This window comes from Macrotis lagotis, chromosome 3 (genome assembly GCF_037893015.1).
Source record: "Macrotis lagotis isolate mMagLag1 chromosome 3, bilby.v1.9.chrom.fasta, whole genome shotgun sequence".
Classification (NCBI taxonomy): Eukaryota; Metazoa; Chordata; class Mammalia; order Peramelemorphia; family Peramelidae; genus Macrotis; species Macrotis lagotis.
Window position 1 is genome coordinate 287,178,538 of NC_133660.1, and position 27,924 is coordinate 287,206,461.

The 27,924-nt window shown below is 49.6% G+C and overlaps 1 protein-coding gene across 3 annotated transcripts; it reads left to right on the forward strand.

Annotated features, from left to right (window-relative positions):
* VWCE (von Willebrand factor C and EGF domains) lies at positions 1-27,924 on the forward strand. 3 transcript variants are annotated; one of them, XM_074231359.1, is made up of 20 exons: positions 1-154; positions 5,895-5,989; positions 6,137-6,226; positions 8,019-8,147; positions 9,885-10,001; positions 12,150-12,266; positions 13,967-14,095; positions 17,477-17,940; positions 18,016-18,109; positions 19,257-19,339; positions 19,970-20,057; positions 20,936-21,021; positions 21,292-21,409; positions 21,589-21,674; positions 22,566-22,662; positions 24,372-24,454; positions 24,750-24,840; positions 25,568-25,650; positions 26,237-26,327; positions 26,933-27,924. In XM_074231359.1, the coding sequence occupies exons 1-20, from the start codon at positions 39-41 to the stop codon at positions 27,547-27,549; spliced, it is 2,874 nt and encodes a 957-aa protein (XP_074087460.1). In that variant the 5' UTR covers positions 1-38; the 3' UTR covers positions 27,550-27,924. The 3 variants fall into 3 exon arrangements, with proteins under 3 accessions (XP_074087460.1, XP_074087459.1, XP_074087458.1); XM_074231358.1 differs by lacking the exons at positions 1-154; positions 5,895-5,989; positions 6,137-6,226 and having other exon boundaries at positions 7,648-8,147; positions 21,292-21,654; XM_074231357.1 differs by lacking the exons at positions 1-154; positions 5,895-5,989; positions 6,137-6,226; positions 8,019-8,147 and having other exon boundaries at positions 8,154-10,001; positions 21,292-21,654.

A 27,924-nucleotide genomic window follows, 5' to 3' on the forward strand; every position in this document is an offset into this window, starting at 1 on the left:
GCGGCGGAGCCGAGGGGAGCCCCGAGCCGAGGGGAGCCATGTGGGCAGGGCTGCTCCTGCGGGCCGCCGCCGCCGCCGCCGCCGCCGCCTGCCTCGCGCTGCCCCGGGGCTACGCGGGGGGCAGGAAGAAGCCGCTGCCCTTCGGGGCCGAGAGGTGAGGGGCCGGGGCGCCGGGGGGAGGGGGCGCGGGGCCGAGCCGGGGGATCGGGCCGCCTGGGCGGAGGGCGAGGACCCTGGGGTCCTGGCCGCCCCTTCAGGAGGGTGGCCACTGGGGTGCGGGCAGGCTGGATGGCAGGGGGAGGGCTCTGCTGTCTGGGCTCCCTGGGCGAGGGCGCTGGGGTCCAGAGGGTACTGGGGGCTGGGCAGGAGGGCAAGGGCGCTGGGGTCCAGAGGGTACTGGGGGCTGGGCAGGAGGGCAAGGGCGCTGGGGTCCAGAGGGTACTGGGGGCTGGGCAGGAGGGCAAGGGCGCTGGGGTCCAGAGGGTACTGGGGGCTGGGCAGGAGGGCAAGGGCGCTGGGGTCCAGAGGGTATTGGGGGCTGGGCAGGAGGGCAAGGGCGCTGGGGTCCAGAGGGTACTGGGGGCTGGGCAGAAGGGCAAGGGCGCTGGGGTCCAGAGGGTACTGGGGGCTGGGCAGGAGGGCAAGGGCACTGGGGTCCGGGCAGCCGCAGGGAGCCGGGGAGGGAGGCCGCTGGGGTCCGGGCAGGCTGCGCGGACCACGGAGAGCACTGCTCCCCTGGCATGGGACTTGGGGGTCAAAGGGTTGAGGGAGCCCAACGGCCCTCCTTCCCCACCTGGCCCCGTCTGCGCCGGCCCCCTGCCGTGGCTTCCCAGGCCGCGTGCTCTCCTGTCCTGGGCAGCCCTAGCAGCCTCTTCCCCTTGGATGGGAGGATGCCACTGGCAGCCCCTGGGCCACCCCAAGGACTACGGGGAGCTTAGGGGAGGTTGGGGGAGGGGGTCCAGCCCTGTCTCTGTCCCTGCCTGGGCCACGTGGCACTTCTGGGTCAGGTGGCCCGAAGAGCAAGCTGTGCCCCCCGCTTGTGCTTGTCCTGGCTGCCTGGGGCGCAGCCCTGGAAGCAGCCGCTTCTGTGGGAGGAGAAATGGCCCTGGGGCCTACCGGGCTCCAAGCCCATACTTGGGGACCCTGGACAAGTGACTTCCCTCAAACAAGCTGCAAACATTTTTCAGTTACTTCTGCACCAGGCTTCCAGAATAGGAGGGCGAGGGGCAAGGAGCTCTGGCCCCAGAGCCCCGGGGGCTGGCATGGATAGACGACTGCGGCTATAGCACAAGTAAACAGTTCAATATACCACGAGAGTTTCCTAACTGGCCCTATTGCCAACCCCCGGGAGGTGGGTGTTATGATCTCCAACTCACACTGGAGCAGCCGGAGGCAAATAGGTTAAATGACTGGCTCAGGAGCACACAGCACTGTTCTGAGACCCAGCTCTCCTCAGCCCCATGCCTCAGCTATACATCATTATGCACATGGGAGCTAATTTGGGAGCAGCAGGACTCAAACAGCTGGGCCAGGGGCAGAGCAGGAATGACTTCCCCTCTCCCCTCTCCGCCTTTGCCCAAGCTTGGAATTCATGCCCCCTGCACCTCGACCTTGGGCACTGGGTAGTTTCCTTCAAGGCTCATCCCTTGGATGGCTCTACAGGGCTTCTGTGTGTGTGTGTGTGCGTGTGCGTGTGTGTGTGTGTGCGCGCGCGCACGTGTGTGTGTGTGTAAATGTTGGTGGAAAGTCGCTGGGATGGTCCCTGGCAGTGTGGGGTGGGGACTGGTGTCCTTGATCTTCTAATCCTCACTGGAACCTCTCCGGGCAAAGCCTCTATTCTTTCTGGGGATAAGGAGGACCAAAGAGAGTTTAGAGGAGCTGTTCTCTCGCTTCTTTCTGGCTCCTTTTAATCCCCATCAGAATGGGAGCCCCTTGAGGGCAGGAACCGTTTGGTTCTGCTATCTGCAGTGCTTGCATCACGAAGAGCAGCTGTTTGGCTGCCGGGACGCCTGAGGGGCCTCTACGCCTCTTTAATAACGCAGAGGGGTGGGAGGCGGTTTCTCCCAGCAGCGCCTTCAAACACAAAGAGCCCAGCTTCTTTGGGAAAATCTTCTCTAAGGAGTCTACGTCCGGTCTCCAGGGAACTTCTCCTTTTTGCTCTCTCCTCTTCCTTCCTTCTTACCTTCCCTCCCTCCCTCCCTCCTTTCTCTCTCTCTCTCTCTCTCTCTCTCTCTCTCTCTCTCCTTTCTCTTATTCTTCCTCCCTTCCTTCCCTCTTTTATCTCTTGAGCTGATCCTGCCTTTTCCACTGGGCTTGCCTTGCCTTGCCTTGCCGGGCCTCCAAGGGTGGGATCCAGCCCACCCTTGCTAGCTTGTGCCTGTCGTGTGCGTGTGTTGCTAGCTCCTTGTGTGAGAACACTGTGTCAATCTGGGGGCTTCTGGCTGGGGGCCAGGGATCTCTCTCCTGCACTGTCCCCTCCTGGGCTGACGGCTTGCACCTGTGTTGTCTCCCGCACCGCCTCGGGCCCTTGGCTCCGTTTCAGGGCCTGCTGTCCACCTGTCTCTCAGCCAGTTTGTCGGCACGTCTCCGTGGGGATTTTCCACTCCCGCCTGCCCTGGCAGGATTTGATTGGCGAGATGAGCCTTTGAGTTGCATCTCCTCTGTGGCATCCCTCTGGCCGGTGTGCCCCCATCAGATAAGACATGTGTAGTCTGGCTGCCTGAAAAGACAGCTTCCCCACCAGCTGTCATCCTGGAGCTTGTTCCTGGGGGTAGGCGTGTTCTGGGGTGGAGAGCAAAGAACAGCGTTGCCAAGGACCCCTGGAGAAATTTGGGAGCTTCTCTTTGACTGGGGGTAGAGAGGGTAGAGAGGAGGCTCAGATGAATTCTCAAGGTTGCTTATCCACAGACCTTACATAGAAAAACTTGGTGGGGGGTTCAAATATCACTATTGAATCATCTTGAGTGACCCAGCCAGGTCACAGCCAGGTAATCATAGGAGCAGGAGGGGATTTCAGAAGTTACCTCATCCAATCCCTTCATTTTACAGATGAGGTAACTGAGGCAGGGAGGCCCAGTGTACCCAGGGAGTGAACTTCAGAGGCAAGAGTTGTACTTAGACCCTCTAACTCCAGAACCAGTATTCTTTTTATTCTACTAGACTCAGTTTCCTCCCCTGTAAAATGCACTAGATAAACTGAGGTCAACTCAAAATCTTTGACACTCTGAAAGGGGTGCCAGTGTGAAAATGTGCACAGAGGGAACTCTGATTTCTCTTCCTTTCCATTGGGTTTAGGACTATAAGGACTTTGGTACATTATCTAATAAAGTTGAATCATTTTTTAATAGCTGAGAGTACCCTAAGAGAGGCCCCTAAGAAATTCAGGGATTCTCCCCAAGGCTGTGCAGCATAGACCAGCTTCTGACTCTTCACTCTCATTCCCTGGATTTCCCTTTACTCCCATCCAGGGCTTCAACCAGCAATGCCCTCTTCTCTCCATGGATTACTTAATTCACAGGCTGCTCTCTTGCTTACAATTCCCTCCTTCATCTTCCTCCTTTTTCTTTGCCCCTTCTTTGCTTTTCCTCCCTCTCCTTTCTTCTTTCTCTTCTTCTCTTCCCCCCCACCTCATCCTCTCCCTTCCTAACACCCAAACTCAGTTTATTCTGAGAATCCACTTCCAAATCCAGTAGGAATTGTAAACTTGATAGATCGTCTCCTCAACCCCCTCCCTCTTTGTTTTGTGAAGGAGGAAATAGGTCAAGAGGATGGAAATGACTTTACCAAGGGCACACTACCTGTGGTAGAGCTGGGATTAGAGCCTTGATCTCCTTTCTTCTGGTTTTCCATTCCTTACTGGACAAGCATACAGGGAAACAGCCCTGGTTTCAACTTTAGGGGAGCAGGATTGAAAATCCAACTTTGCTGCTTCACTAGTTGTGTGTCCTTGGGCAAGTCCTTGCTTCAGAGTCTTCCTCATCAAAAGCGATAATGAGTTCTCATTCCCTGCTCACCAGGGGAGTTAGGAGTTGTTTGGAAAGGGTACGTGTGTGTGTGTGTGTGTGTGTGTGTGTGTGTGTGTGTGTGTGTGTTGAGGGTGTGGAGAAGGGGGTGCCCTGCTGTGCACATTCTTCGCTCATTGATGTCTCTCCAGGTTAGAAATATATTTCTGACTTCTCCTGAGTCTCCTCTTGGAAGCCATCCAGTCCCTAGCATGTCTTTTAAAAATGGGACTTCTGGTATGGGAAGCTCCCTCCATCAGCGCGGACTATCCCTGCCCTTTAACATATGATGTTCCATCTGGTCTTCCCAGATTGTGTCCAGGCTCTTCCTGGAGGCTGGAATGAACTCCCCTTTCATCCTTGCCTCTGAGAATCCTTGGCCTCCCAGATTGAGCTCGTCCACCATCTCTCATGGGTAGCCCATCACTTAGTGAACACACACTTAATAAGTGTGCAAGGCCGCGTGCTAAAGACAAGTAGAAGCCATCTTCCCAGGGGCAGGACCTCCATTCAAATGGGGAGATCCTCTTCAATGCTGCTATTTCCCCCAGGAGATTATTCCCAATTTATCTTGTATGTGTCTTGTTTCTACATGATCGTTCTCGCTCATTAGATTGGGGGGGGGGGGCTTTAAAAACTGCCCAGTGCACACAGAAGGTGATTAATAAATGCTTATTAACTATACTGTAGACATAACACCAAGACAACTATGTATGTATAGGATCTATACCACAGAAATGGAAAGCGGTCTCAGAGGGGAAATGTTGGCTATAAGGGCTGGGCTGGGCTGGGGAAGGATGGGAACCAGAAAAGGCAGGAGGAAGAGAGGATTGGAGCTGTCTTGAAGGAAGACTGGGAAACTGAGGAAGGAAAGCATTCCAAGGATGGATGACCACTACTGCAAAGGCATGGAGAGGGAGACAAGGACAGCTGGACGGCCAGTGGCCCCAGACTGCAAAGTCAGGTGTGAGAAAACTGGAAAAGTGGGGAAAAACCAAGTTGGGAAGATTACATTTGAGCCTAAGGAGATAGGGAGCCAATGTGGTTTATTGAGCTGGGGAGTAACATGGATGCACCTGCACTTTAGGAAAATCACTTTGGCATCTGAGGGGAAGACGAGGGCAGTAAGGAGAGATAGTTCCAATGAGAAGAATCAGGGACCCGAATTAAGGTCATGTGGGGTGTGATTGGAGAGAAGGGGATGGAGGCGAGAGATGTTTCAAAGTGCTTCTTCCCTCCTCAGATTACCTTGGCTGCTTGATTTTGGTATGGTGTACCCTCACTATACAGCTAGACAGTGCAGTGGATAGAACGCCAGCCCTGGAATCAGGAGAACCTCAGTTCAAATCTGGCCTCAGACACTTGATAGACCTTGGGCAAGTCACTCAACATTATCTCACATCCAGAGCCATTTTCAGTCATCCTGATCCATATCTGGCCACTGGACTCAGATGCCTCCAGAAGGAGAAACTGAGGCTGGTAACTTAGCACAGCTCCCCCCACCCCCACTCAAATCTAATTCACTTGCTTGTCATGGCATCACCTCCCTGTTGTTATGGTCTTCTTTAAGAAGGAAGGACAAGCATCCTTCATCCTCACTTTAGGTTGTAAGCATCCTGAGGGCAGGGATGGTTTTGCTTTATCTTTGAATCCTCAGCCAAAGTACAATGCAGAATACTTTGTAGAAACTTAATAAATATTTACTAAATTAAACTCTGAACCTGAGGTGCCCCAATATACAACCAAGATCCAACCTCTAAGCTAGATTCACCTCAAGGGGCCACCTTCTGGTGACTGGCCAGTTCACTGACTGGTTGATTGGTTTCCATTGTCCAGTTGACTTTGGTTTCTCCCTTGGTGTAGAGAATCCAAAACAATCTCTCTCTTTTCAAGACGCCGCCTAGGACCCCATGTTTGCCTCTCTGGGTTCGGAAGTGGATGCTGCCCTGGCTGGCTGCCCTCCCTAGGCAGTGGACAGTGTACCCTCCGTAAGTACCTTTGAACTTCTCCAAGTAATGGGGCTCTTGGACCTGCGGGGTGTGGGGTATGGGAATCAGAGGAGCTGCAATGGAGGATGGGCTGTCCAAAGGGTCCCCAGTCCTTTCTCATCTTCCCCCTCGGTCTCTCTCCCCTAGCCCTCTGCTCCTTTGGTTGTGGTAGCGGCTACTGCATCGCTCCCAATGTCTGCTCCTGCCGGGATGGAGAGCAAGGCATCACCTGCCCAGGTAACTGAGAGTGAGGGACCTGAGTTCAAATCTAGTATATGAGTGGAATGAGTCCTTGCTAACAATAGTGATCCTTCCCCAAATTAATGCACATTGTGTTTATTATAGGGAGAGGCATATTGTACAGAGGCATCCTTCTCATTCTCCTTTTCCAGAACCATTTCACTCTGTGACTGATTTGATAGGAAACAAGACTTCTGGTAATGGTCTAGATGGTGGCAGTCTCTTAACCGTTGAGTTTGGTTTCATGTCCTGTGTCAGCGAGGCCTCTCAGTGGTCCTACCTTGCTGGGCAAAGTACCAATATCTGGGATCGGGCATCAAGCTTGCCACAACAGGTTGTACCCTAAGCTACCTCTCGATAGGCTAATCTTTAGCCCAAGCTAGACCCTTCACTCAAAGGTTGGAGTGTTGACTTTATAGGCCTGGGGTGGGCACATGCTGAGCCAGTCAGGGCAGCCCTGGGCATTGGAGGCATCCTAGACCTGTTACTGCTCAATCTCAGGTGGCTGAACACCACTTCTCCCTGTAAGAAGTCCCTTCTCCCTTCTGGAGAACTCCCCGGAAAAGGAAACCAGATCATTTTTTTTTCAGCTTCAAGACTGTTCTCAGACTCAGCCAGCAAATAGTACATGATGATAGATTCTTTGGAAAACTTTTTTTATGTTTATTTTTTATTTTTTCTCAATTGCATATAAACAAGCATTTTAACATTTACTTTTTGCTTTAAAAATTTGAGTTTTAAATTCTCTCCTACTTTCTCTCCCCCTTTCCTTAAGAAAACAAGCAATTTGACATATATATATATATATATATATATATATATATATATACACATAATATGTAGAGAGCAGCTAAGTGGCCCATTGATTAGAGACTTACTTTCCTGAGTTCAAATCTGGTATGACCCTGGGCAAGTCCCTTCACCTGGTCAGTCTCAGTTTCCTCATCTGTAAAATGAGCTGAAGAAGGAAATGACAGATAACCAGTATCTTTGCCAAGATGTGACCCCAAATGGGGTCACAAAAAACAACTGAACAGAGACATAATGTATTGATATTGTCCATAGACAGTCATGCAAAGCATTTTATGAATATACTCTTCTCAGAGATATGGTGGGAGACAGGATATGGGTCTGGGAGGCTGCGGGTCTGATGACCTCCACAGGGATCTCACCAGAGCCATGATGTAGCTGCAAAGAAGGGACTGAAAGACCTGGTTTCGAGCCCTGGGTCCATTCTTTAAGAACTTAAAAGAAGACTTGAGCAAGTCATTGTGAGTTTTGGTTTCTTTCTCTGTAAAATAAAGTAAGAGTTTTTGCATTTCCAGGACTAGCATGAGGAAAGGACTTCTCAGTCAAGTATTACTACTTAAATGTATGTGATTATTATAACTGTAACTAAGGCTGGTCCATCAGGGCTTTGACCCAGGTGGGAAATTCAGAGACACTGTCTAGACATGTGTTTCCTTTTCTGCCTAGCTCCATCTCCTGCACCAACCTCCTTCAACAGTGCAATCATTTCTCCTTCAGGTGCTTAGAAACTTTAGGGTATTCCAGACCATACTTTGTTTCTCAGTGGCCCACCCTTTTGCTCAGCCTCCAGGAGTGTCCAGTCTTTCAACATCACAGAGACCTTATAGTCTTCTGGGGTGAACTTCCTCTCTATCATGGACATCTAACAGGAGATCCTCCTTGGTTTGCTGTCCCCACGATCCAAGGGGCTTGACCCTGGGGCAAAGATTGTCCTCTGGCTATTGATATCATTCTCATGTTATCAATGTTTTCATTTCAGAAGACCCTGGACCATGTGGTGAGTATGGCTGTGACTTGGCCTGTAACCATGGCGGCTGTCAAGAGGTAGCCAGAGTCTGCCCTGTGGGGTTCTCCATGATAGAAACAGCCATTGGCATCAAATGTACAGGTGAGAATGCTGGGAGAATGCCTTTCCAGGAGGCATGGGTATCTTTCTACCTGTATTGGGTCTCCAGGCAGAAAAACAGACATGCTTCTCACTCTCTGTGTGATTTGGGGCAAGACCCTTCCTAATTTGTGAGAGAGGGTTGGAGGAGATAAATCCCAGGATCTGTTCCATCTCTCGGTCCTAGTCCCTATGGTTCCTAAGTCCTGTTAAAAAGTCCAGAAGAGACTCATAGGAAGATGAGAAGGAGGGACAGTGCTGTAGATGCTTCCTGATTCTTCCTCTTTCCTCTCCTATGATCAGAGACTTACACCTCTAGCACTGGAAGAGATCTTGGAGGCCATCTGGTCTAAATTCTCTGTTTTACAGATGGGGAAACTGAGTTCCAGGGAGGTGGAGGGATTTGTTCAACATAAGAATTGTTAAATAATTGTTAATAAGAACATACAAATTGTTAAAATACTTCTGTGGTATTGGTGGGAGATCATTGGACCTGGAGTCAGAAGGGTCAGGTATGTGGCCCTGCTCTGCCCCTCACTCTGGTTATGATTTGGGGAAGCTCACTTTCCTTCTCTATGAAAGGAAAGGACTAGATGAGGTGACCTCTGAGCTCTTTCATAGCTCGGACATTTCATGACCAGACTTAGCCCTTCTTCGGATTCTGCGACTTTGGATCAGTTCTCTTGCGTCTTGACTTGGTTACACGATTCCTGCAGTTTTATGAGACCAAGTGTGTGACTTTCCATATGAGCATGTCCCTGACCTTGTATGAGCTTATTTTATTGGTGGGTGGGTGTTTTCCTTCGCCTGCCGTGTGGCTGGCCGTGTAGGCGTAGGAATGTCTGGGGGTTGGTTTCCGTGATGTAGTGGAAAGAGCGTTGGGCTGGCAGCTGGAGGAACTGTGGTCAGATCACAGCTGTACCACTTATTACCTGGGTATCCCTGGCAGAGTGACTTCACCTCATTTTACAGATGAGGAGGTAAGGCTTTCATTAAAATTGCAGATTTCCAGAGCTGGAAGGGGCCATGGGGGGGCCCAACCTGAGAAATACTGTCTACGACATTGTCAACAAGTGGTCGTCCAACCACGGTTTCCCAGGATGCCCTTTCTTCCCCCATTTTGTTCTTCTCTTGAGACCAAGTCTTCCATTTAGCCATCTTGAGCCTCAGTTTCCTCATCTGTAAAATGAAGGAATTGAACCAGATGGCCTCTGGGGTCCCTTCCAGCTCTGGGTCCTTGGTTTCCTGGTTACATTTCCCCAGTTAGGGTCAGTCTCGTGTTGTATGGAGCTTGCCGAGCATTTTGGAATTCACATTAGCCATTGCTCCAGGTCTTGTACCATGAATGGTTGAAAGATGAATCAAGGAACACTTATTAAGGACTGACTATGTATCTGTACTAAGTCCTGGTGCTAGAAATACCAAAGAGTGGTCCCTGCCCTCCAGGAGCTTACCTTCTAAGGGGATTGTCCTCTGCAAATTTGATGAGTGTTTCATTTATCTCTTTATCCAAGTCATGGATGAGAATGGGACCCGATGCAAGATCAAGGACAGGTACAGATCCCTGGGGCACTCCACTGGAGACCTTGGCTTTACTCAACCAGTCCAGAACCCACCTCACTCTGCCTCTAAGACCAGCTCTAAGTCCTTTGAGTCCAACATGGGCCAGTGTCATTATTGTGACTTGTCAGACATTTTTCCTAAAGGCCACAAGTTCCCCGTGTTGTTTTTCCTTCCCAGACATTGATGAATGCCTCAGCTCCTCCTGTGAGGGCCTCTGTGTGAACACAGAAGGAGGGTTTGTGTGTGATTGTGGACCCGGGATGCAACTTTCTGCTGACCGACATAGCTGCCAGGGTAAGCCCCCCAAAGAAGCAGCTGGGAACCTTGGGGGAGCCTGTGGAAATCAATCCAGGAGATTAAATGAGGGCTGAGATGAGGGCAAGAGAGAGGACAGTTTCCTCCCAGAAGCAAGGGCCATAAGCCAAGGGGAGCTTGAGGGGAGGCTCGACCCCTGAGGAGGGAAATGGGGCAACCAGAGTAAAAGGAGGCTCTGCTAGTGATAGAAGCTGGGGAGGAAGTCAAGGCACCAGATTTAGAGTCAAACCCAGAAGTCATCTTGTTTAACTAACCCATCAAGCAAGCAAGCAATGAACATTTATTAACTCAGACTATCTGCTGGGCTAAGACCTGGAGATACAAAGAGGCAAAAGATAGTTCCTGCCCTCAAGGAGTTTAGTCTAATGGGGCAAAAAAAAAAAAAAAGCCAAATATCTATGCAGAGCCAGCTGTATACAAAATAAATAGGAAGTTTTTAACAGAGGGAAGGCACTAGGATTAATAAGGGTTGGGGGATGCTTCTAGTAAAAGGTGGAAATTTAGTTAGGCCTTGGCTAAAGGAAGCACAGCAGGCAGAGAAGAGGAAGGAGACCATCCTAAGCATGGAAGACAGAGAGAAAACCCAAAGTTGAGAGATGGACACAGTCAGAGAGACCAGTGTTAGTGGGAAGTAAGATGTAAGAAGCCTGGAAAGGGAGGAGGGGGCAGGTGATGAAGGGCTTTGAATGGCAAAAAAGCATCTTGAAGCCTAGAGTTCGTGTGTGTGTGTGTGTGTGTGTGTGTGTGTGTGTGTGTGTGTGTGTGTGTGTGTGAGAGAGAGAGAGAGAGAGAAAGAGAGAGAGAGAGAGACAGAGAGACAGAGAGAGACAGAGAGAGAGACAGACAGACAGACAGACAGAGAGAAAGAGAGAGAGACAGAGACAGAGACAGAGACAGAGACAGAGAGACAGACAGAAAGAGAGAGAGAGAGAGACATGGACATGACTGGTCTCATGCTAAGGAAAATCACTTTGGTGACTGGATGTGAATGAATTGGAGTGGGCAGAGACTTGAAGCAGACAGACCCACCTGCAGGCTATTGCAGTAATCCAGGTGTGAGTTGATGAGGGTGTGCAACAGAACAGGGGCAGTGTCAGAGGAGAGAAAGGGGCATATTCCAGAGATGCTACAAAGGAGGAATCGGCTGGCCAGGATTCTGCGTCAGAGATGAGGAAGGAGAACAGGCTAAACACGGGACCCGGTCAGAGCAAAGACAGAGATGGGAGATGGAGCTGTGTGTGGAAGGAGCAGAAGGAAGGCCAGGTTGACCATAATATGGGGTACAGATGTATAATGAGGCTGGACAGATGGGAGTGTGTATTGAATCCTGAATGTTGGAGGCAGCCCCTGGAATTTGCTGAGTAGGAGAATAGGTCAGTCCTATACTTAATAAAAATTACCTCATTGAGGAAAGATTGGAGTAGGGGAGAGGTGATGGGGGTGAGGATGAGGATGAGATTTGTCCTTCATTCTTGAAGAAGACCGCAGCATGCGGGAGGTGCCTTGACATGCACATGAACTGGATTTGAGTGGGGACCTCCTCCTGAGCTATCTGGGTCCAGTGGCTAGAAATGGGTCTGGATGTCTGAAGCAGACCCTGGATGCAGGGGGAGACCCTGGTTTTTTTTTTAACAGCGAGGTGTTTCCCAGGTCTGACAGAAGCAACACTCATTCAGTATTTAAGGTTAGGTAAGAGGGAGATGAGAAAGACCAAGAATGAGGAGTGATGGGGTTACAGTGTTGGCTTTGGGAGTGGAAACTTAAATAGAATGGAAGCTCCTTGAGGGCAGGCATGTGTTCCTCTTTTGTCTTTGCATCCCCAAATGTTAGGCTGTGTGAACAGAAGGGGAACCAGGAATGTTTTAGCCTAGGTCAAAAGTAGCTAATGGGCAGGAAATCTGAGCCAATGGAGTTCTGATCTGTCTCCCTGGTTTGCCATGAAACCCAGTCACTCTTGCCCACTCCCAGCATGGACTGGCAGAGGACCCAAAGTGCATGGACTCCCTCAGAAGGGTACCCCCATCAGAGATCAGTGTCTTGGACAGAGTCCAGGCTGCCGGCCCTGGTTACATCTCCAAGCATTTGGATTGGATGTGCCTTTGACCGTCTCCTGCCTTTCCCTTCCAGACACCGATGAGTGCTTGGGGGTCCCTTGTCAGCAGAGCTGTAAGAACAGCATCGGCAGCTATAGGTGCTCTTGCCGAACGGGCTTCTACCTCCATGGTAACCGGCATTCCTGTATAGGTGAGGTTTGGTGGGGTCAAGGGGGGTTCGTCATAGCTCTCCTTGCTTTCTTCACTCTCGGCTTCTTCCTCTGGAGGGTGAATAGACAGACTTCTGGGGAGAGGGAAGAATAGAGCTTTTCTGTAAACTGGGGTCTCTGCTAACACTACCCTTTGGCCATACAAAGATAGGCAAACTCTGAAGGGGCTCCCAGGCCAATGGAGGATGGAGTGTAAGAGGGTGAGGATGGAAGGGGGCGTTGAATGCCCCTGTCCTCCTCCCCAATAAAGATGAGAAAAGAAAGCTAGGAGCAACCAAAGGACACTACGGCAAGCTATGTGGTAAAGTTGTTTGCCTAAGAAGAAAGAGCAAGGTAACCAGAGATTCCTATTTTCATGTACAATTCTCTGCGATTTTGCATTTATATAAAATTGGGGTTTATTAATTTTGGGGAAAAATGTGAATAAATAAATAGGAGCGAATTGAGCTGAATGACCCTTGAGGCCCCAAGTCTGTGGGTCAATGGCCTTCGATAACTTTGATTTCCTCCTTGGCCTTGATACATTCCCACGCTGCTCCTGGGCTCCCTCCTTGCTGGCTATGCTTGCCCTCCATGCTGATGAGCATCTCTTTTGAATTCAGAATCTAAAGAACTGTGAGCCAGGTGGTTTCTTTTTTTTGATGCAAAGAAACTCAGAGAGAGACCTAGTGGCCTTGAGCTCCATTCCATGACTCTAGAATGTGTCCAAGCTCCCCATGGAGACTGGGTCCCTTGTCCTTGAAAAGTGTCCGAGCCACTTTTCAGTCATGCCTGGGTGAATCCATGTTTCCAGTAACCTGGGAGTTTAGAAATTCTCCTCTGGGGATTGTTGGCATTGTCAGAGGGAAAAAACTGGGTGGCGCACTATCTAAAGGGTTAGACTGGGGCGGGGGTCAGGAAGAGGAGTTCGAATCCAGCCCCGGACACTTAGTGGCCGAGTGACCCTGGACAAGTCACTTAACTGCTGCCTGCCTTTGTAAAATGAGGGTCTTGATAGCATCTGCTTCACAGGCTGGTTAGTAGAATCCATCAAGATAGGGAAAGTACTCTTTCAATGTAAATATTGTCATTGTTATTTGACTTGCCCCCAGTCCCACAAACAGTACAGTCAAAGCTGGGATTTCAGACTCTGGTCCCATGTTCAGGGCTCTTCCCTCAGAACTGTGCTGCCTCTCCCAGTAGATGCATCTTCATGTCATGAGAAAAAGCACCATATCTAGAGCATGCCTATCATATGTTGCATGGCTGTTAGCTAATGTTAGCTTACGTTTTTATACTACACGCTCTGCACCAGATACTGCTAAGTCCTTTGCAATTATTAGCTCATTTGATCCTCACAACAAAACCTGGGAGGTAGGTCCTATTATTATCCCCATTTGACAGATGAGGAAACTGAGGCAGAGTTAAGTGACTTGGCCAGGGTCATAAAGTTAGTATCTGAGGATGGATTTAAACTCAGATCTTCTGGACTCCAGGCCTGACAGTCTCTCTATTGTACTCAGTCACTAAGATAAGAGTGTAGTTGAAGCTGTTTGGATAGAATCCAGCATCTTGGAGTGACTTGACCAGCAATGGTGAGGGTCCAGCCCAATACTGGCCATCTGGGGCAAGGAAGGGTACTAGGAACAGGGACTTCTACTTCTCCAGCCCATGTAGGGGTGCTTGGGGGGGTCTTCTGCAGATGTGAACGAATGTCGAAGACCCCCAGAGAGGCGCATCTGCCGTCACTCCTGCCATAATACCGTGGGGAGCTTCCGCTGCACCTGCCGGGCTGGCTTCCGACTCAGTGCAGACAGGGCATCCTGTGAAGGTAAGCATTCTTAGTCTTTGCTTCTTGCCCTTCTTTTTCTGAAGGCCTATTAGGTGAAAGGGTGATTAATTTTGTTCTGCTTGACCCCAGGACACAGAAGTAGACACTGGGTGGAAATTGTACCAAAGATTGAGGTTTGACCTAGGAAGGGCTCTATAAGTTTGAGGAAATCTCCTTGAAGGCTAGAACCCTTTCCTTTTTGTTTTTGTGTTCTTAGACCTAGCACAGTATCTGGTATACAGTAGACACTTAATAAATGCTTATGGATGGATGGATTGAATCAGAAGATCCAGAAATGGAATGAGTGCTTATGGAAGGATGGATAGATTGAATAAGCAGATACAGAAATGCAATGAATGGTCATGTATGTCTGTATGTATGGATGGATGTATGGATAGATGGATGGAATCAGAAGATCCAGAAATTCAATGACTGCCTATGGATGGACGGCTTGGATAAGGAGATTCAGAATTCATTCCATTTTTGGGTCTTCTAAGTTAACCCATCCGCCCATAAATATTGAATTTTAAGTACCTACTATGTGTCAGTCATTCTGCTTAGTCCTAGATTACATGTGTCAGATTCTTAACCTCTGCTCTGCGAATGTTTCAAAACACTCTCATTAAATGTAATTAAATAAAATGCTTTAAATTTTACAAATATTTTTAGGACTATATTCAATATCTACAAACTTCCCTTGTAATCTTATACATTTAAAAACATTCTGAGAAGGGGCCTACAAGCTTGTGTGTGATACATACAAAAGGGTGAGGAATCCTTACTCTCAAGGGATTATTGTTCATACACCGGTTGGGGACTCATTGGCTTTTGGGGTCCCTCTTGACTGTGAGGCTGGGTGGTTTAGAAAGTTCCAGGAGGAAGGGGACTTCATTTTTTCTAATCCCCTGTGCATTTGTCCTCTCCCTCCTTTCCTCATTTTCCCTCTTAATTTTTTTTTTTTGAGACAATGAGTATTGTGACTCACTCAGGAGCTAGTATGTATCTGAAGTCGAATTTGAACTCAGGTCCATCCTGATGCCAGGGGCAATGATCTATCCATTGTGGCACCACCCAGCTGCCCCTTTCCTTCTTATTTTGAAAATATTTCTATTCCATTTCTTCTCTTACCCCCTTTTCCTCATCCTTTCATTCCCTCTGTTCTTTCTTTATCCCCCCCTTTTTGTTGCAAGGCAAATGGGGTTAAGTGACTTGGCCAAGGCCACACAGCTAGGTCATTATTAAGCGTCTGAGGCCACATTTGAACTCAGGTACTCCTGACTCTAGGACCAGCGCTCTATCCACCGCACCCCCTAGCTGCCCCTATCCCTTTCTTTTAAAATGTTTCCCTTTTCTATTATGAATTTAAAGGTATCGACATAGAATAAAGAACAGAGGAGAGGATTATTTATAAAACCACGACTTTCTGTTACAGTGTTTTAAAAAAATATATAACAAATTTACATAGTAGCAAAATTGCCCTATTTGTTTGTACCCCTTTCTGAACTTTTCATTTTCTGTTTTTAAAAAATTAAAAAAGTTTTATTAATGATCTTTTCTTCAACTTTAGCTTTAAATACAGTCAGAATAAATGCTTACTGTTTCAACTTTTTAAAAGCTGCACCTCTCTTCTTCCCATTAACTCACTTTCTCCATCTCTCCTTTGTTCTCATCTACTTCCCCTTTCCCTGATTTCTACCCTCCTTGCTCCCTCCTTCTTTCCCCTCCCAAGGTGAGGGCAATGAGACATGAGACTCTTCTGGGAGGAGGTAGCTGCGGGGGTCGGTGGGAAGCCCAGGAAGGGGGCCAGGCTGCCTCCCCTCTCCTCCTCCTCCTGCCCTGCTTCTTGGTGTGCCAGCTCTAGATGCTGGATTGGGGGGAGTGTTCCTGAGGAGACCCAGGGGCTGGGGCCCATCTGGAGGAGACAGTTGGACAGGAAGAACTGGTGCTTTTGTTTCTTTGGATCAATCCCTGAACTGACCTTTTTATGGGCAAAATCAGTTAGGAAGGTAGGCAGGATAGCAAAGGGCCGGGTCTAGAGACCATGCTGTTTGAGGATTGGCCGGAAGAAATGGAGATATTTTTCAATAAGTCAACAAAATTTTTGTTAAGCACCTACTTTGTGATAGATTTAAAAGGGGGAAGGGACCTTAGAGAAAACTGAGTTAGTGCCTCCCCACCTTCTCATTTTACAGATGGGAAGAGTGAGGCACAGAGAAGCTAAGTAATTTGCTTAGGTACATATAACTAGTAACTGGTAGGGGTGAGATTTGAACTCAGATTTTCCTGGCTCTACATCCATCACTTTCTCCTCTGCACCACCTGGAAGCCTCTTCTAGAAAAGGCAACAATCCCATCTCGTAAAAAGCTTCCATTCTAAGGGTGAGAGATGACCCTCAAATTTTTTGTTTGTTTGTTTTGCAAGGCAATAGGGTTAAGTGACTTGCCCAAGGTCACACAGCTAGGTAATTAGAAAGTGTCTGAGGCCAGATTTGAACTCAGGTCCTCCTGAATCCAGGGCCAGTGCTCTATCCACTGTACCACCTAGCTGCCCCTCAAATTTTTCATAGAAGACTCAGGACAGACAGGGTTATGGTCCTGTGGCAGTTCTGATAAAGCCTTGGGAAAAGAAGTAGCCGCAATGGGGAGTGCCATGTTGGAGACTTCTCTTGTCCTGGATGCCACAGCTTAGGAAAGACTTTGATGAGATTGAGAGCATCCAGAAGAGGGCGCCCGGGATGGGGACGATGGACTTTGTGGCCACCATATTGGTGAACATTCCAACAGACTCTTCTGTGGACTTCATGGACCCCTTTATGGGGAAGCCTATAGATCCCTTCTTGGAATGATGTCTTTGAGAACAGAAAATAAAGGAAAAAAAATAAATTTTTTAAAAAAGGAAACCAATTACACAGGAATAGTTATCAAAAATTAAAAAGAAAAGACAAGCTGATGGACCCTGGTTTAAGAATTCCTAGCTTGAAGACATACAGAGGCTTTTCTTAGACAGGAGAAATCTTAGGGAACATAGTGATATTTCACTGATTTGAAGCTTTCCCACATGGAAGAGGGGTTAAGTTGGCTCTAGGAGGTCATGTGAGGAAATAGTGTGTGTGTGTGGGGGGGGATTTTTTAAAAAACAGAAAATGAAATTTAGACCCAGAAAAAGTCCCTCACTCTCAGAACTCTCACCAAGTATAATGGATAGTCTTGGGCTGGGGTCCCCTTGTTGGGGATCTAAGTAACTAAGTAGACCTCTGGTTGGGTATGGGTTCATAAATGGCTCTTCTAGCTGAAATTTGGAGATTCTGTGAGGTCATTTCTGCTCTCCTGGAGCCTCAGTTCACCTCGGGGGAGCTGGCTCCCTGATGCTCTTTTTTTCAGCATTTCCAAAGGCTGTGCTTGCTCCATCCGCCATCCTCCAGTCTCTCCAGCACCCCCCAAAGATGCTGTTACTCTTCCCAGAACCTGGTCTGCCTGCCCTCCCTCCTGGCCACAAGCCTCCATCCCGGTCACCCGGCCTCCCACCAGTAACGCAAACGACTCTCTTGACAACCTCAGTAATGCTCATCTCCTCCATCTCTGCCCGCTCCCCGATAACCCCGGCTCCAACGACCACCCCATCTCCCAGTTCCTCCTCCCAGGGAAGGATGGTGAAGCCATCTTTACTGGCAGGTCTACTGCCCCCTTCGCTCTTGTATGGTGAGGCAGTGAGGACTCCTTCCCCTCCCAGGGGCCCCTCGACCCCTCAGCCTTCACCAGCACCTTCCCCTTGCTGGCACCAAGGAATCACCCATGAGCATGGGAGCCATTGGACCGAGTCTGTCTGCTTACACTGTGGGTGCCAGGTGGGTGAGGGCAGCTGGGGCCCTGACATCTTTCTGTGCCTATGACTTGACGGTAACTGGTATTCTCTGTTGCAGGAGGGCCAGGTGACCTGTGACACAGTGAGGTGTAAAGCCTCCTGTTCTCACCCACTCCCCTCCCGAGATGGTGGGTGCTGCCCTGATTGTTCAGGTGAGGACAGCCCAAAGGGATGCTGCCTTTTGGGGGGGCTAGTCTTCCCCTCCCCCCACAGCTGATCCTGTCTCCCTCTTTGAGGGAGGGCATTGAGGTAGGAAACAGGACTGACCAAATTTTAGCTGTGTGACCCTGGACAGGTCCCTTAACTTGCTCTAGCCTTAATCTCTTCATCTTTAAAATGGCCATAAGACTAGGTCACAAGGCTATTGTGAGGGTCAGGTGGAACGCCCTTACAAAACATTGTGAATCTGAAGGCCGATGTCACACCAGCTATCAGCAATGGCCTTGTCTAGCTTTGAGAGTCAGAGAATTGCGGGGTGCACAGCCATCTGCTCCAACCCTTTACCCCCAAACAAAGAGAAGGCTTTAGAGCCAAGCATCGGGGTCACTTGTCAGGAAGACCTGGGTTCAAATCCAGCCTCAGATACTTCTCAGCTATGTGACCCTGGGCCAATTACTGATCCTCTGCCTGTTTTCTCCCAGTGGCCTGGCTCTTGTTTTCTTTCCGTTGCATCTCACGGCCTCCCATTTGGCCAGTATGAATGGCTATTATTGTGGCCGTTTTAAAGATGAAGAGGCTGAGGCTTGAACAGGTTAAGGTCTCAACATCCACTTTGCAGATGGGGAAAGTGAGGTTCACAGAAGGGGTGAGGTCCCAAGATCCCCCAGTCTTCCTGGCTCCAGGGCCAGCTCTCCCTGCACTGCAGCTGAGTAACTTGAGGCCATAGGAGAGGAGGAATGGGGGCACAGCTGTGACTAGGACACTTGTCTTGGATTCACCTCCAAGAGAAGGGGTTGTCTATGTCCTGAGGCCTCGGAGTGGCCTTGCTTGTGTTCTTCATTAGCCTGGGATGGAAGTGCCTCTTCTTCCCTGCCTTGGGGAAAGAGGGCCGTGGGCAGCCTCTGAAGGAGGTCCCTTCTGGTGCCAGCATGGCCAACCCTTGGGGGATGTGGCTTAATGAGTTCCACATTGGTTCACGGATGATTCTTTCCAAGTTTCTGAGTCTGTTTTTGCTTTGGTCCAAGTCTCAGTTGCTGGCAGGGGTCCCCTCTTCCTCTATCGGGTTTATCAGGGTCTTTCCCATTTCCCCCTCTGCGGCAGACTACCCCTGGAGGCTCCATGTCCTCCTTGTCTCTCCAGGTTGTTTCTACGATGGCCTTCCCAGAGCGGAAGGGGACGTGTTCTCCCCTCACAATGAGAACTGCACTGTCTGTGTCTGTCTTGTAAGTCTGTCCCCTTTCAAAATCCAGCCCCCAAGGTCTTAGCTCTCTGGGGAGTCTGAGCAGGTACAGACCAGTGAAGGGGGGGGGGGGCATGAGCTGGCTCAGCCTAGGTGAGCTCGCCATTTTGCTATGGCTCCAGGATGGAGACCCACCAAGGTACAGATAGGCTCACCGGGAGGAGAGCTCCTCCTTCTAGGGGCAGGCAGGAAAGGGTTAACCAGCAAACACAATCCATCTGCCTAGGAAGGGGGGAAGAAGATCCTGGAGGAACCAGCCAATGAGGCTGATTTCTCTCCAGACAAAATATTTGCCAATGTGAGGAAGGGAGTCAGTCTGAGTGGAAATACTGGGGGCATGATGGACCCGTAACCCTAGCTGAGGCTATTGGGATGGTTTCCTGTTGAGTGGTCAGCTCCCTTTCTGGCTGAGTTGGGGCAGGGGGCAGTTGGCACAATGACATTTGCTAATAAATGGATTTGGGGGAAACTTGATTAATGGGCATGTCCACCATCATGGATCTTGATTATATGAAGATTCCAGTTGGTTGAGAGATAGGACAGAGAAGTAGGGGGCTTGAAAATCCCTGCGCCCATTTCTCACCCAAGCCCCTCCTTTTCTGGCCTCTCTCAGGCCGGGAACGTGTCTTGTATTGCCCCCGAATGTCCGCCCGGGCCTTGCCTCACCCCTTCACAGTCCGACTGCTGCCCTTGCGTTCCAGGTAAGTGTCTTTGACTTCTTTGGGCTCTCTCGGCCCTCAGCCAATCCAGGCCACAAATATGTTCCAATCTGAAGATAGAATTCTGGAGAATGATTTGGTGTATATTTAAAAAGGGCCAGCTGCTAGGCTGGGGTTGGAGGGAGCAGCACCCGGACGGAGTGGGCTATCCCCTCCCCCACTGATAGGGCATTCAAAACTTTTTTTTTAAACTCTATTTTCCTTTCTGTGATGTGGTAAACAGCTGGTGTGACCTTAGCCGTCGGACAGGATCCATTTACTACTTGGAGGGGGCCCTGATCTCATGAGAAAGGCAGCCCCCAAGACTGGGCAGGGCTAGTTCTCCATTGGAGAATCTGTGACCTTGGATAAGTCACTTCCTCTGTTGTACCACGGAAACTGGAATGAATGGAGAAAAAGCCATTTGAATTTGACTCCTTATTCCAGATAGGCCATCATGCAACTCTCACCGCCTCAGTTTCCCCATCTGTAAAATGGAAATACTTCTCTTTATGCTGCCTCTCTCTCTCCTGGAAGGCATTTTGCAAAACCTAAAGCACAATATAAATGTGAGCTTGTGGTATTCTTAGTCTCGTTTTGATGATGCATCTGGGCTGTTTCCCCTTATTTCTAGCTAGCCAGGGGTCTTCCCGGGTTTTCCATCAAGGTTGGCTTCTGCATACAGTTTTTTCCCCCTGCCAATTTCTATGTGCAAGCTGAAAAACTAAATTCTTCAGGATGGAAACTGAAGTGGTGAGGGGCAGAGGAATCCTCCCATAAGTCTAGCTGGCTGGCAGGGGCCGTGCCCTCGCATGGTGCCCCATCTTTCCTCTTCCTGAGCTGCCATCACACAGAACTGTTGGCATCTTTCTCCTTTGCAGTAAGATGCTATTTCCATGGCCGATTCTACCCGGAGGGGGCTGAGTTCAGCGGGGATGGGGACGAATGCACCACCTGTGTCTGCCAGGTAGGGAGGTGGCTGGGCCTGGGTCTGCTTCCTAACTAGGTGCTTCTAGGAGAAGGTGGGTGATCAAGACCATGTAAGGCATGGGGACCTTGAGATAGCTCCTCCCATCTCTCTCACTCGCCCCACAAATCCATATTATTTGGGGGGGGGTCAAGGCAGAGGGTGAAGGATGGAGGTTTCAGAGTCTGGCCCTCAGTTTTAGAAAAGGCTATGGGAGGAACTATTGGAGCCTCCATCTTACTGACCTACCATCCTGTGACTCCCTTTCAGAATGGGGAGGTTCAGTGTTCCTTCACGCCTTGCCCAGAGTTGGACTGTCCAAGAGAGGAATGGCAGTTGGGGCCAGGCCAGTGCTGCTTCACCTGCCGAGAGCCCACACCAGTGTCAGGTGACAATGGCTCAGAGATCCTCCCTCTCTCCATCCCTCCCTCCCTCCCAACAAAGACCTTGGGAAACCAACCAGGCCTGAATCCAAGAATCTCAAGGTTGGCCGGGACCTTGATTCCTTCCCTTCCCCCCATTCATTCCCTCACCCTGGGTGTCTTTTGCTTCTCTCCTTGTGGGCAGGCTGCTCTCTGGATGACAATGGAATTGAGTTTCCCATTGGACAGATCTGGTCCCCTGGTGATCCCTGTGAGTTATGCATTTGCCAGGTGAATGACAACCTGTTCTACCTCACTCAGCTTTACCTGTTCTCCCCGACTTGGTTCAGAGATGGAAAGTCTTCTGCTCCTGCCTCCAGAGTCCTTGTTACCTAGGGCTAAGCTCTTCAGTCTCCTCTCTTATTAGCTTATGTGTAGCTGTCCATTCCCTTTTTTGAACAATAGGTTAGGACCTAAGGCATTCTGGAAAATCAAATCTGGGGAAATAAAGGTTGGCCATATACCTAAACACTTCTATTGGATGAGAAGCCACATGGTGTTGGACCTGGCCCTCAGGAAGATGTGGGTTCCAGTCTTTCCCTTGACACCTTTTGACTAGTGACTTGACCTTCCTGAGCTTCAGTTTCCTCATCTCTAAAATGAAGGGGTTGAACTAGATGGTCTCAGGGTCCCTTTGAGCTGGGATCTCCTGAGAGGAGAGACACCCCCCCCTTACGGTACATGCGTCCCAAGTCATTATTAGTGAACTGAGTCCACAAACTTTGGTGCCATTTTGCCCAAACCATTGGTTAACACTCTTCTAATTCTCACCATTCTTCAGTAAAGCTTGCTTTCCTATGGAAACAATTTTTCCCATGTGTAAAAGGAGGACTCTGAGGTTTGGGGTGAAGGGTCCTCCAGGGGAAAACCAAGGGCACCAAGGCTGGTGAGGAATCGGGCTCAGCATCTGGTTCAACAGTCTGCTTGCTGAGGGTGGTTCTGGGATGTCACTTTGGTATGGGGCAGTTTTGTTCTTCCCTGGGTTGACTGGTCCAGCTTGGATGGGTGATCTCTGGCTTTGGGGCAGGGTGAGCCCCTAAGGAGCTGATGGAGTGGTTAGAAGGCCAGGCCTGGCTCCAGGCAGCACCTCAGGGGTTTCTGTCAAGTGCCTCCTTCCTTCAGGCAGATGGTTCTGTGAGCTGCGAGAGGACGGACTGCGTGGAGACCTGCCCTCACCCCATTCGCATCCCAGGACAGTGCTGCCCCGACTGCTCAGCGGGTAAGGAAGGAGGGACTTCCTTCCAGAGGCCCCTCCAGAGAAGGAGAACCTAACTCACGGAGGCAGGATTATGATAGAGCTGGGAGGGACTTTAGAGGACATCCATCCAGGCAGCATGGATCATATTAATCACATTGTGAAAGAAGAATCAAATTGAAAAGGGGAAAAATTAGAGGGAAAAACATAATATATGACAATTTTTAAAAACTGAAGATAGTAAGCTTCGATCTGCCTTCAAACTCCATGGTTCCTTCTCTGGATATGGATGGTTCTCTCCATCACAAGACTTTAGGAATTGTCCTTGATTATTGTCCTGCTGAGTTGAACTAGTCCATCATAGCTGATCATCACCTCATATTATTGTTAGGGTGTACAGTGTTCTTCTGGCTCTGTTCCCTTCACTCAGCATCAGTTTACACAAGTCTTTCCAGGCTTTTCTCAAGTCCCGACCCTCATGATTTCTTATAGAACAACAGTGTTCCATAACGCACATTTACTACAATTTGTTCAGCCATTCCCCAATTGTTGGGCATCCCCATTCTTTGCCAATACTAAAATTGTTGCTATAAATATTTTGTGCATGTGGGTTTTTTACCCTTTCTTGAGATCTCTTTGAGATACAGACCTTGGAGCATTTGCCGGATCAAAGGGTATGCACAGTTGCATTGTCCTTTTAAGGATTCTTTTTTAATTGATTACAGATCCTTTAAACTAGTTTGTCAAAGAACAGAATTTGAAAGCAAATCTGGACAAGTCCTCTTCCCCCTCTGGCCTCATTTTTCTCATCTGTAAATGAGGGGTTTGGCCTAAGTGATCTCCAAGGTCCCATACAGCCTCCATGTTACATGATTCATTCAGTCCAACTTGTCATAATTGAGTGTTGGCGGCGTCTTGGATTGGTGCTCCTCCGTTTGAAATTTAGACAGCATCCTGACATGGACAGTGGTCTCTGAGCTCACTGGGTTGAGGAATCAGGACTTGGACATTGTTCATGAGCCATGTGATCAGTTAAATAAAATCCAGTTGCAAAATGTCCAGTGCTGATAATAAAACTCGGGGGTGATCAGGAGTGGGCGAATGTCTCCCAGGTGGAGTCTTGAGCAAAGCTACACAATAGAGCCTTGAAGGCCCCACCAGTGGGCTCTAGAGAGAGAGAGAGAGAAGGGTAGAGGGCCAGGGGACCACCAGGGGGGTGGTCAGAGTTCCATGATTTTCATGGAAAATGCCTCCTCCACAAAAGGATCCTGGCCTGGTAGTATCCACTTAGGGGAAAGAAGAGGGTTATTCCACTGGGCTCTAGACTCATACTCTTAGAAGCCCCAGCTTCCTTCAAAGTGCTTCATCCCTGATTCTGCCCATCCTCCCTTAAGTCATCATACTCTCCCTCTGGAACTTCCCACGTATTGCTTTGGGTAGACGAGTCCACAACACTCTGGTCCTATAGAATGGAAGCTTCTTGTGGTCAGGAAGCATTTCCTTCATGTCCTTTGTCCTCCAACGTCACGTCCATCATAGGTGTGTGTCAAGTGTGGGTAAAACAGAACTGTGTTTAATTGATTTGATAAACTAAGTGAAAAACAGAGACCTAGACTGAACCCCAAGGATGTAACCTGTGGGGCCCCAGGTGGCTCCAGGGCCCAGATCTGTAACAATGAGCCACCCAGAAGGTCACCTTGGTCCTGCCTTTTTGTCTCCCCTCCCCCCCACAGGCTGCACCTACACAGGAAGAATATTCTACAACAACGAAACCTTTCCTTCTGTGATGGATCCTTGTCTAAGCTGCATCTGTTTGGTATGATGTAATGGGAGGGAGCTGCCCTTCCACCTTTAGACCCTGAACTGGAGGATGCGACTTATGGACTAGCATCAGTGTTGGCCCCCGCAGATACACATTCAGAATCTCCCCTCTCCCACGGGAAATGGCCACAGACCTGTCTTTAATTCGTGGTCCAAGTCAGCGCTATGCGTACCTATGACCCAGCTTTCTGAGCTGTAAAATGGGTAAAGGGGAGGGTCCCTGGGCTCCTTTTCAGCTCTCACCCTACAACTCCTCCTAGAAAACCCTTCTGTGTGTCTGTGTCCTACAGCTGGGCTCTGTGGCCTGCTCTCCCGTGGACTGTCTCATTTCCTGTACCTACCCATTCCACCCCGAAGGAGAGTGCTGCCCTGTCTGCCAAGGTGAGTGGGCAGCCCCACCAGGCCCCTCACCTACAACAGTGGGAATACTGGAGAGACCAAAAGGGAGCTAGCCCTACCCTCAGGGGGTTTACATTCTACTGGGAGAAATACCATATACATATGGGAGGAAATATATAATTCTCTCTCTGTGTATGCGTGTGTGTCTGATACGTTGTTGTTCAGTTATGAGCTCTATGAGAGCTTCATACCCTTTATACCCCACTGGCCACAGGGTTTTCCTGACAAAGAGGCCGGAATGAATTGTCACTTCCTTCTCCAGTAGATTGAGGCAAACAGAAGTTAAGTGTCACATAGCTACCAAGTATTGAAGTCACATTTGAACCCAGGTCTTCTGGATATCTAGGTTGACTTTCAGTCTATCATGTTATTGGGCTTCTTAAAATACATACAGACTGAAGATGGTAATTTTGGGGGGCACTAGAAATTAGGGGAGCACTATCAAGAAATGCCTCTTCTGAGAAGTGGCATTTGAGATGATCTTTGGAGAACGTTTGGTAATCTAAGAGGCAGAGGTCAGGAGGAATGCATTTTAGACAACGGGGCACAGCCTAGGCAAAGGCCTGGAGGTGGGGGATGGCCAATCCATGGCAAGTGTGAATAGAAACAATGCCCATAACCTGCTGAAAAGGCAGACTGGAGCCTGATGGGGAAGGGATGAGAATGCTCCGTGGCTCCAGGCTGAGCTGCTTCCTCTCTCCCTCTGCAGATTGTAACTACGAAGGAAGGAAGGTGGGCAATGGGCAGGTGTTCTTGCTGGAGAATGAGCCCTGTACTCGGTGTATCTGCCAGGTGAAAGAGGCCCGGCCAGGGGCGGAGGACCTGCTGGGGACATCCCTGGCCCTTCCCTCCTTTCTTAGACATCTTTCTGTCCCTCCACCCTCCCCAACCCCACTCATTCCCTTCTTTTGGAGTCCCAGAATGAAGAGAAATGATTAAAATAGGCCATAGATTTTAGAGCAGAATGGCCCTTAGAAGAACCCCTCATTTTACAGATGAGGAAATGGAGGCCTACAGAGAGGAGGCAACTTGCCCAAGGTGGTTCAGTGGTTAGGGCACCGGATTTGGAATAAGGAAGACATGAGTTTCGATGCTGCCTCTGATGCTAAATGAGAGGGATCAGCTCCAAATCTTTCCAGCTCTAAATCCATGCTACTTTGGTGCAAGATTTGAACCCAAGTCTTCTGACTTGAGAGCCAGTGTATTTTGCATTGGACTGCCTGGTCTCGCTGCTGCCCTCTCCCTCCACTGCCTTCTCCTGGGCTGGGTCTCTTACTTGCTCCCCATGGAAATATTTCTCTTGGTGACCTGAGGGCAGAGGTCCTGAAGGGCATTGCTCTGGGCAAGGCGGCTCACCGTTTCTTTCCTGCTTACTCAGCTTGGGGAAGTGAGCTGTGAGAAGGTCACCTGCCAGCCAGCCTGCGCCGACCCCAGTCCAGCTTCGAGAGACTGTTGCACCTTCTGCCAAGGTGAGATGCTCGCCCTGGGCCTCTGCATCATCTTCCTGCCTCTTCTGGGAGTCCAAGATAAGTCAAAACAGGCAGGAACCCCAGGGGACAGCCTTTCCCCTCCCATTTTACAGATATGGAAACTGAGACTCAAGGCAGGGAAGTGACTTGTTCGAGGGCATGCCAGGTAGAAATGATAGAGCTGGGATTTAAGGTGAGGCTTGTTTGACTCCAAAACCAACTCCATCATTTTACTCAGGCCACCCAGCCAACAAGAATTTATTAAATGCTTGAGGAACCAAAGGAAGACAAAGCAAAAATCCTAATAACTAACATTAGTATAATGCCTTAAGGTTTTATACTAATCCAAGGAGGGTGCTATGAATATGCCTATTTTTTTACAAATAGAGAAACTGAGGCTGGCAGAGATTAGGTGAGCTGCCAGTGGTCACCTAAGAGGTAGGTCTTTGTGTCTCCAGGTGCTATGCTGGCTCCACTGTCCCCAACTGCCTCCAACCCAGGTTCTGCTCCCAGGGAGTCAACACAGCCAGGTTGAGGCCTGCTCAGAGGATTGGGGGGAGCACCGGGCTAGTATTGACTTTGTTTCCCTTCCCTCAAATCTTCAGGGGTCCTGCTGCCTGTGGAAGGGAAGCCCGAGCTCTCTCTGCCTAAAGCCAGCCAGAGCTCTGGACAAGCAGTCGGGATCCCCCAAAACTGCAGCATCTGCCCTGGAGTCCCCCAGGCTGATGCCCGGAGCCTGCGGCTTCTGTCAAGAAAGAACACATTGACGGTGGAGACTTCAGCCATGGAGCCTCCAAAGCCAGAGCCCCCCCGCCTGCCCCGGCAGCGGACAAGAACTTTTCAGGGTGCTTGTTCTTCACCGGGAGCCTCGTGTCTCCATCAGTTTACCCCGGGAACCTCTCATCTACCTCCTGTCTCCCCAGAGGTTCCTCCATCTCTTCCCGCTATTGCTGAGACTTCTCTCCCATTGGCCAGGGGCCCAGGGACCCTCCCTGCCCAGGCAGCACCTGAGGGGCTTTTGCCACCCATCATCCAAGTGACAAGACTTTCTGGGCCTGGTGAGAGCAGGCCGGATCCTTCAGAGTCCCCCACAGTCAGTTCAGTGCTTCCTGCATCTTCCCCCAACATTGCTAGACTCTCTTCCTCTCCTACAGTTTCTCCCAGTCCTCCCTGGCAGAAACCTCCAGAGAATCCCTCCCCTGAGGGAGAGCAGAGGGAATAATGGGGTCTGGTGTGGAGGACTGGGCCAGGAAGCCCATGATGGGAGGGAGAGGAGGGAGAGAGAGACAGACAGAGACAGACACAGACACAGACACAGACACAGACACAGACACAGACAGACAGAGAGAGACAGACAGAGACAGAGAAAGAGGGGGGGACATTGAGGAGAGAGAGAGATAGAAAAGAGATTGAGAGAGAGAGAGAGTGATGTGTATATATATATATGTATGTATATACACATATGTATATGTATGTATATATATACATATATATACACACATACAGATACATTTATATGTATGGGGAGAGAAAGCCCGAGGCAGACAGAGAGAGAGAGAGAGAGAGAGAGAGAGAGAAGAGATTGAGAGAGCCTGAG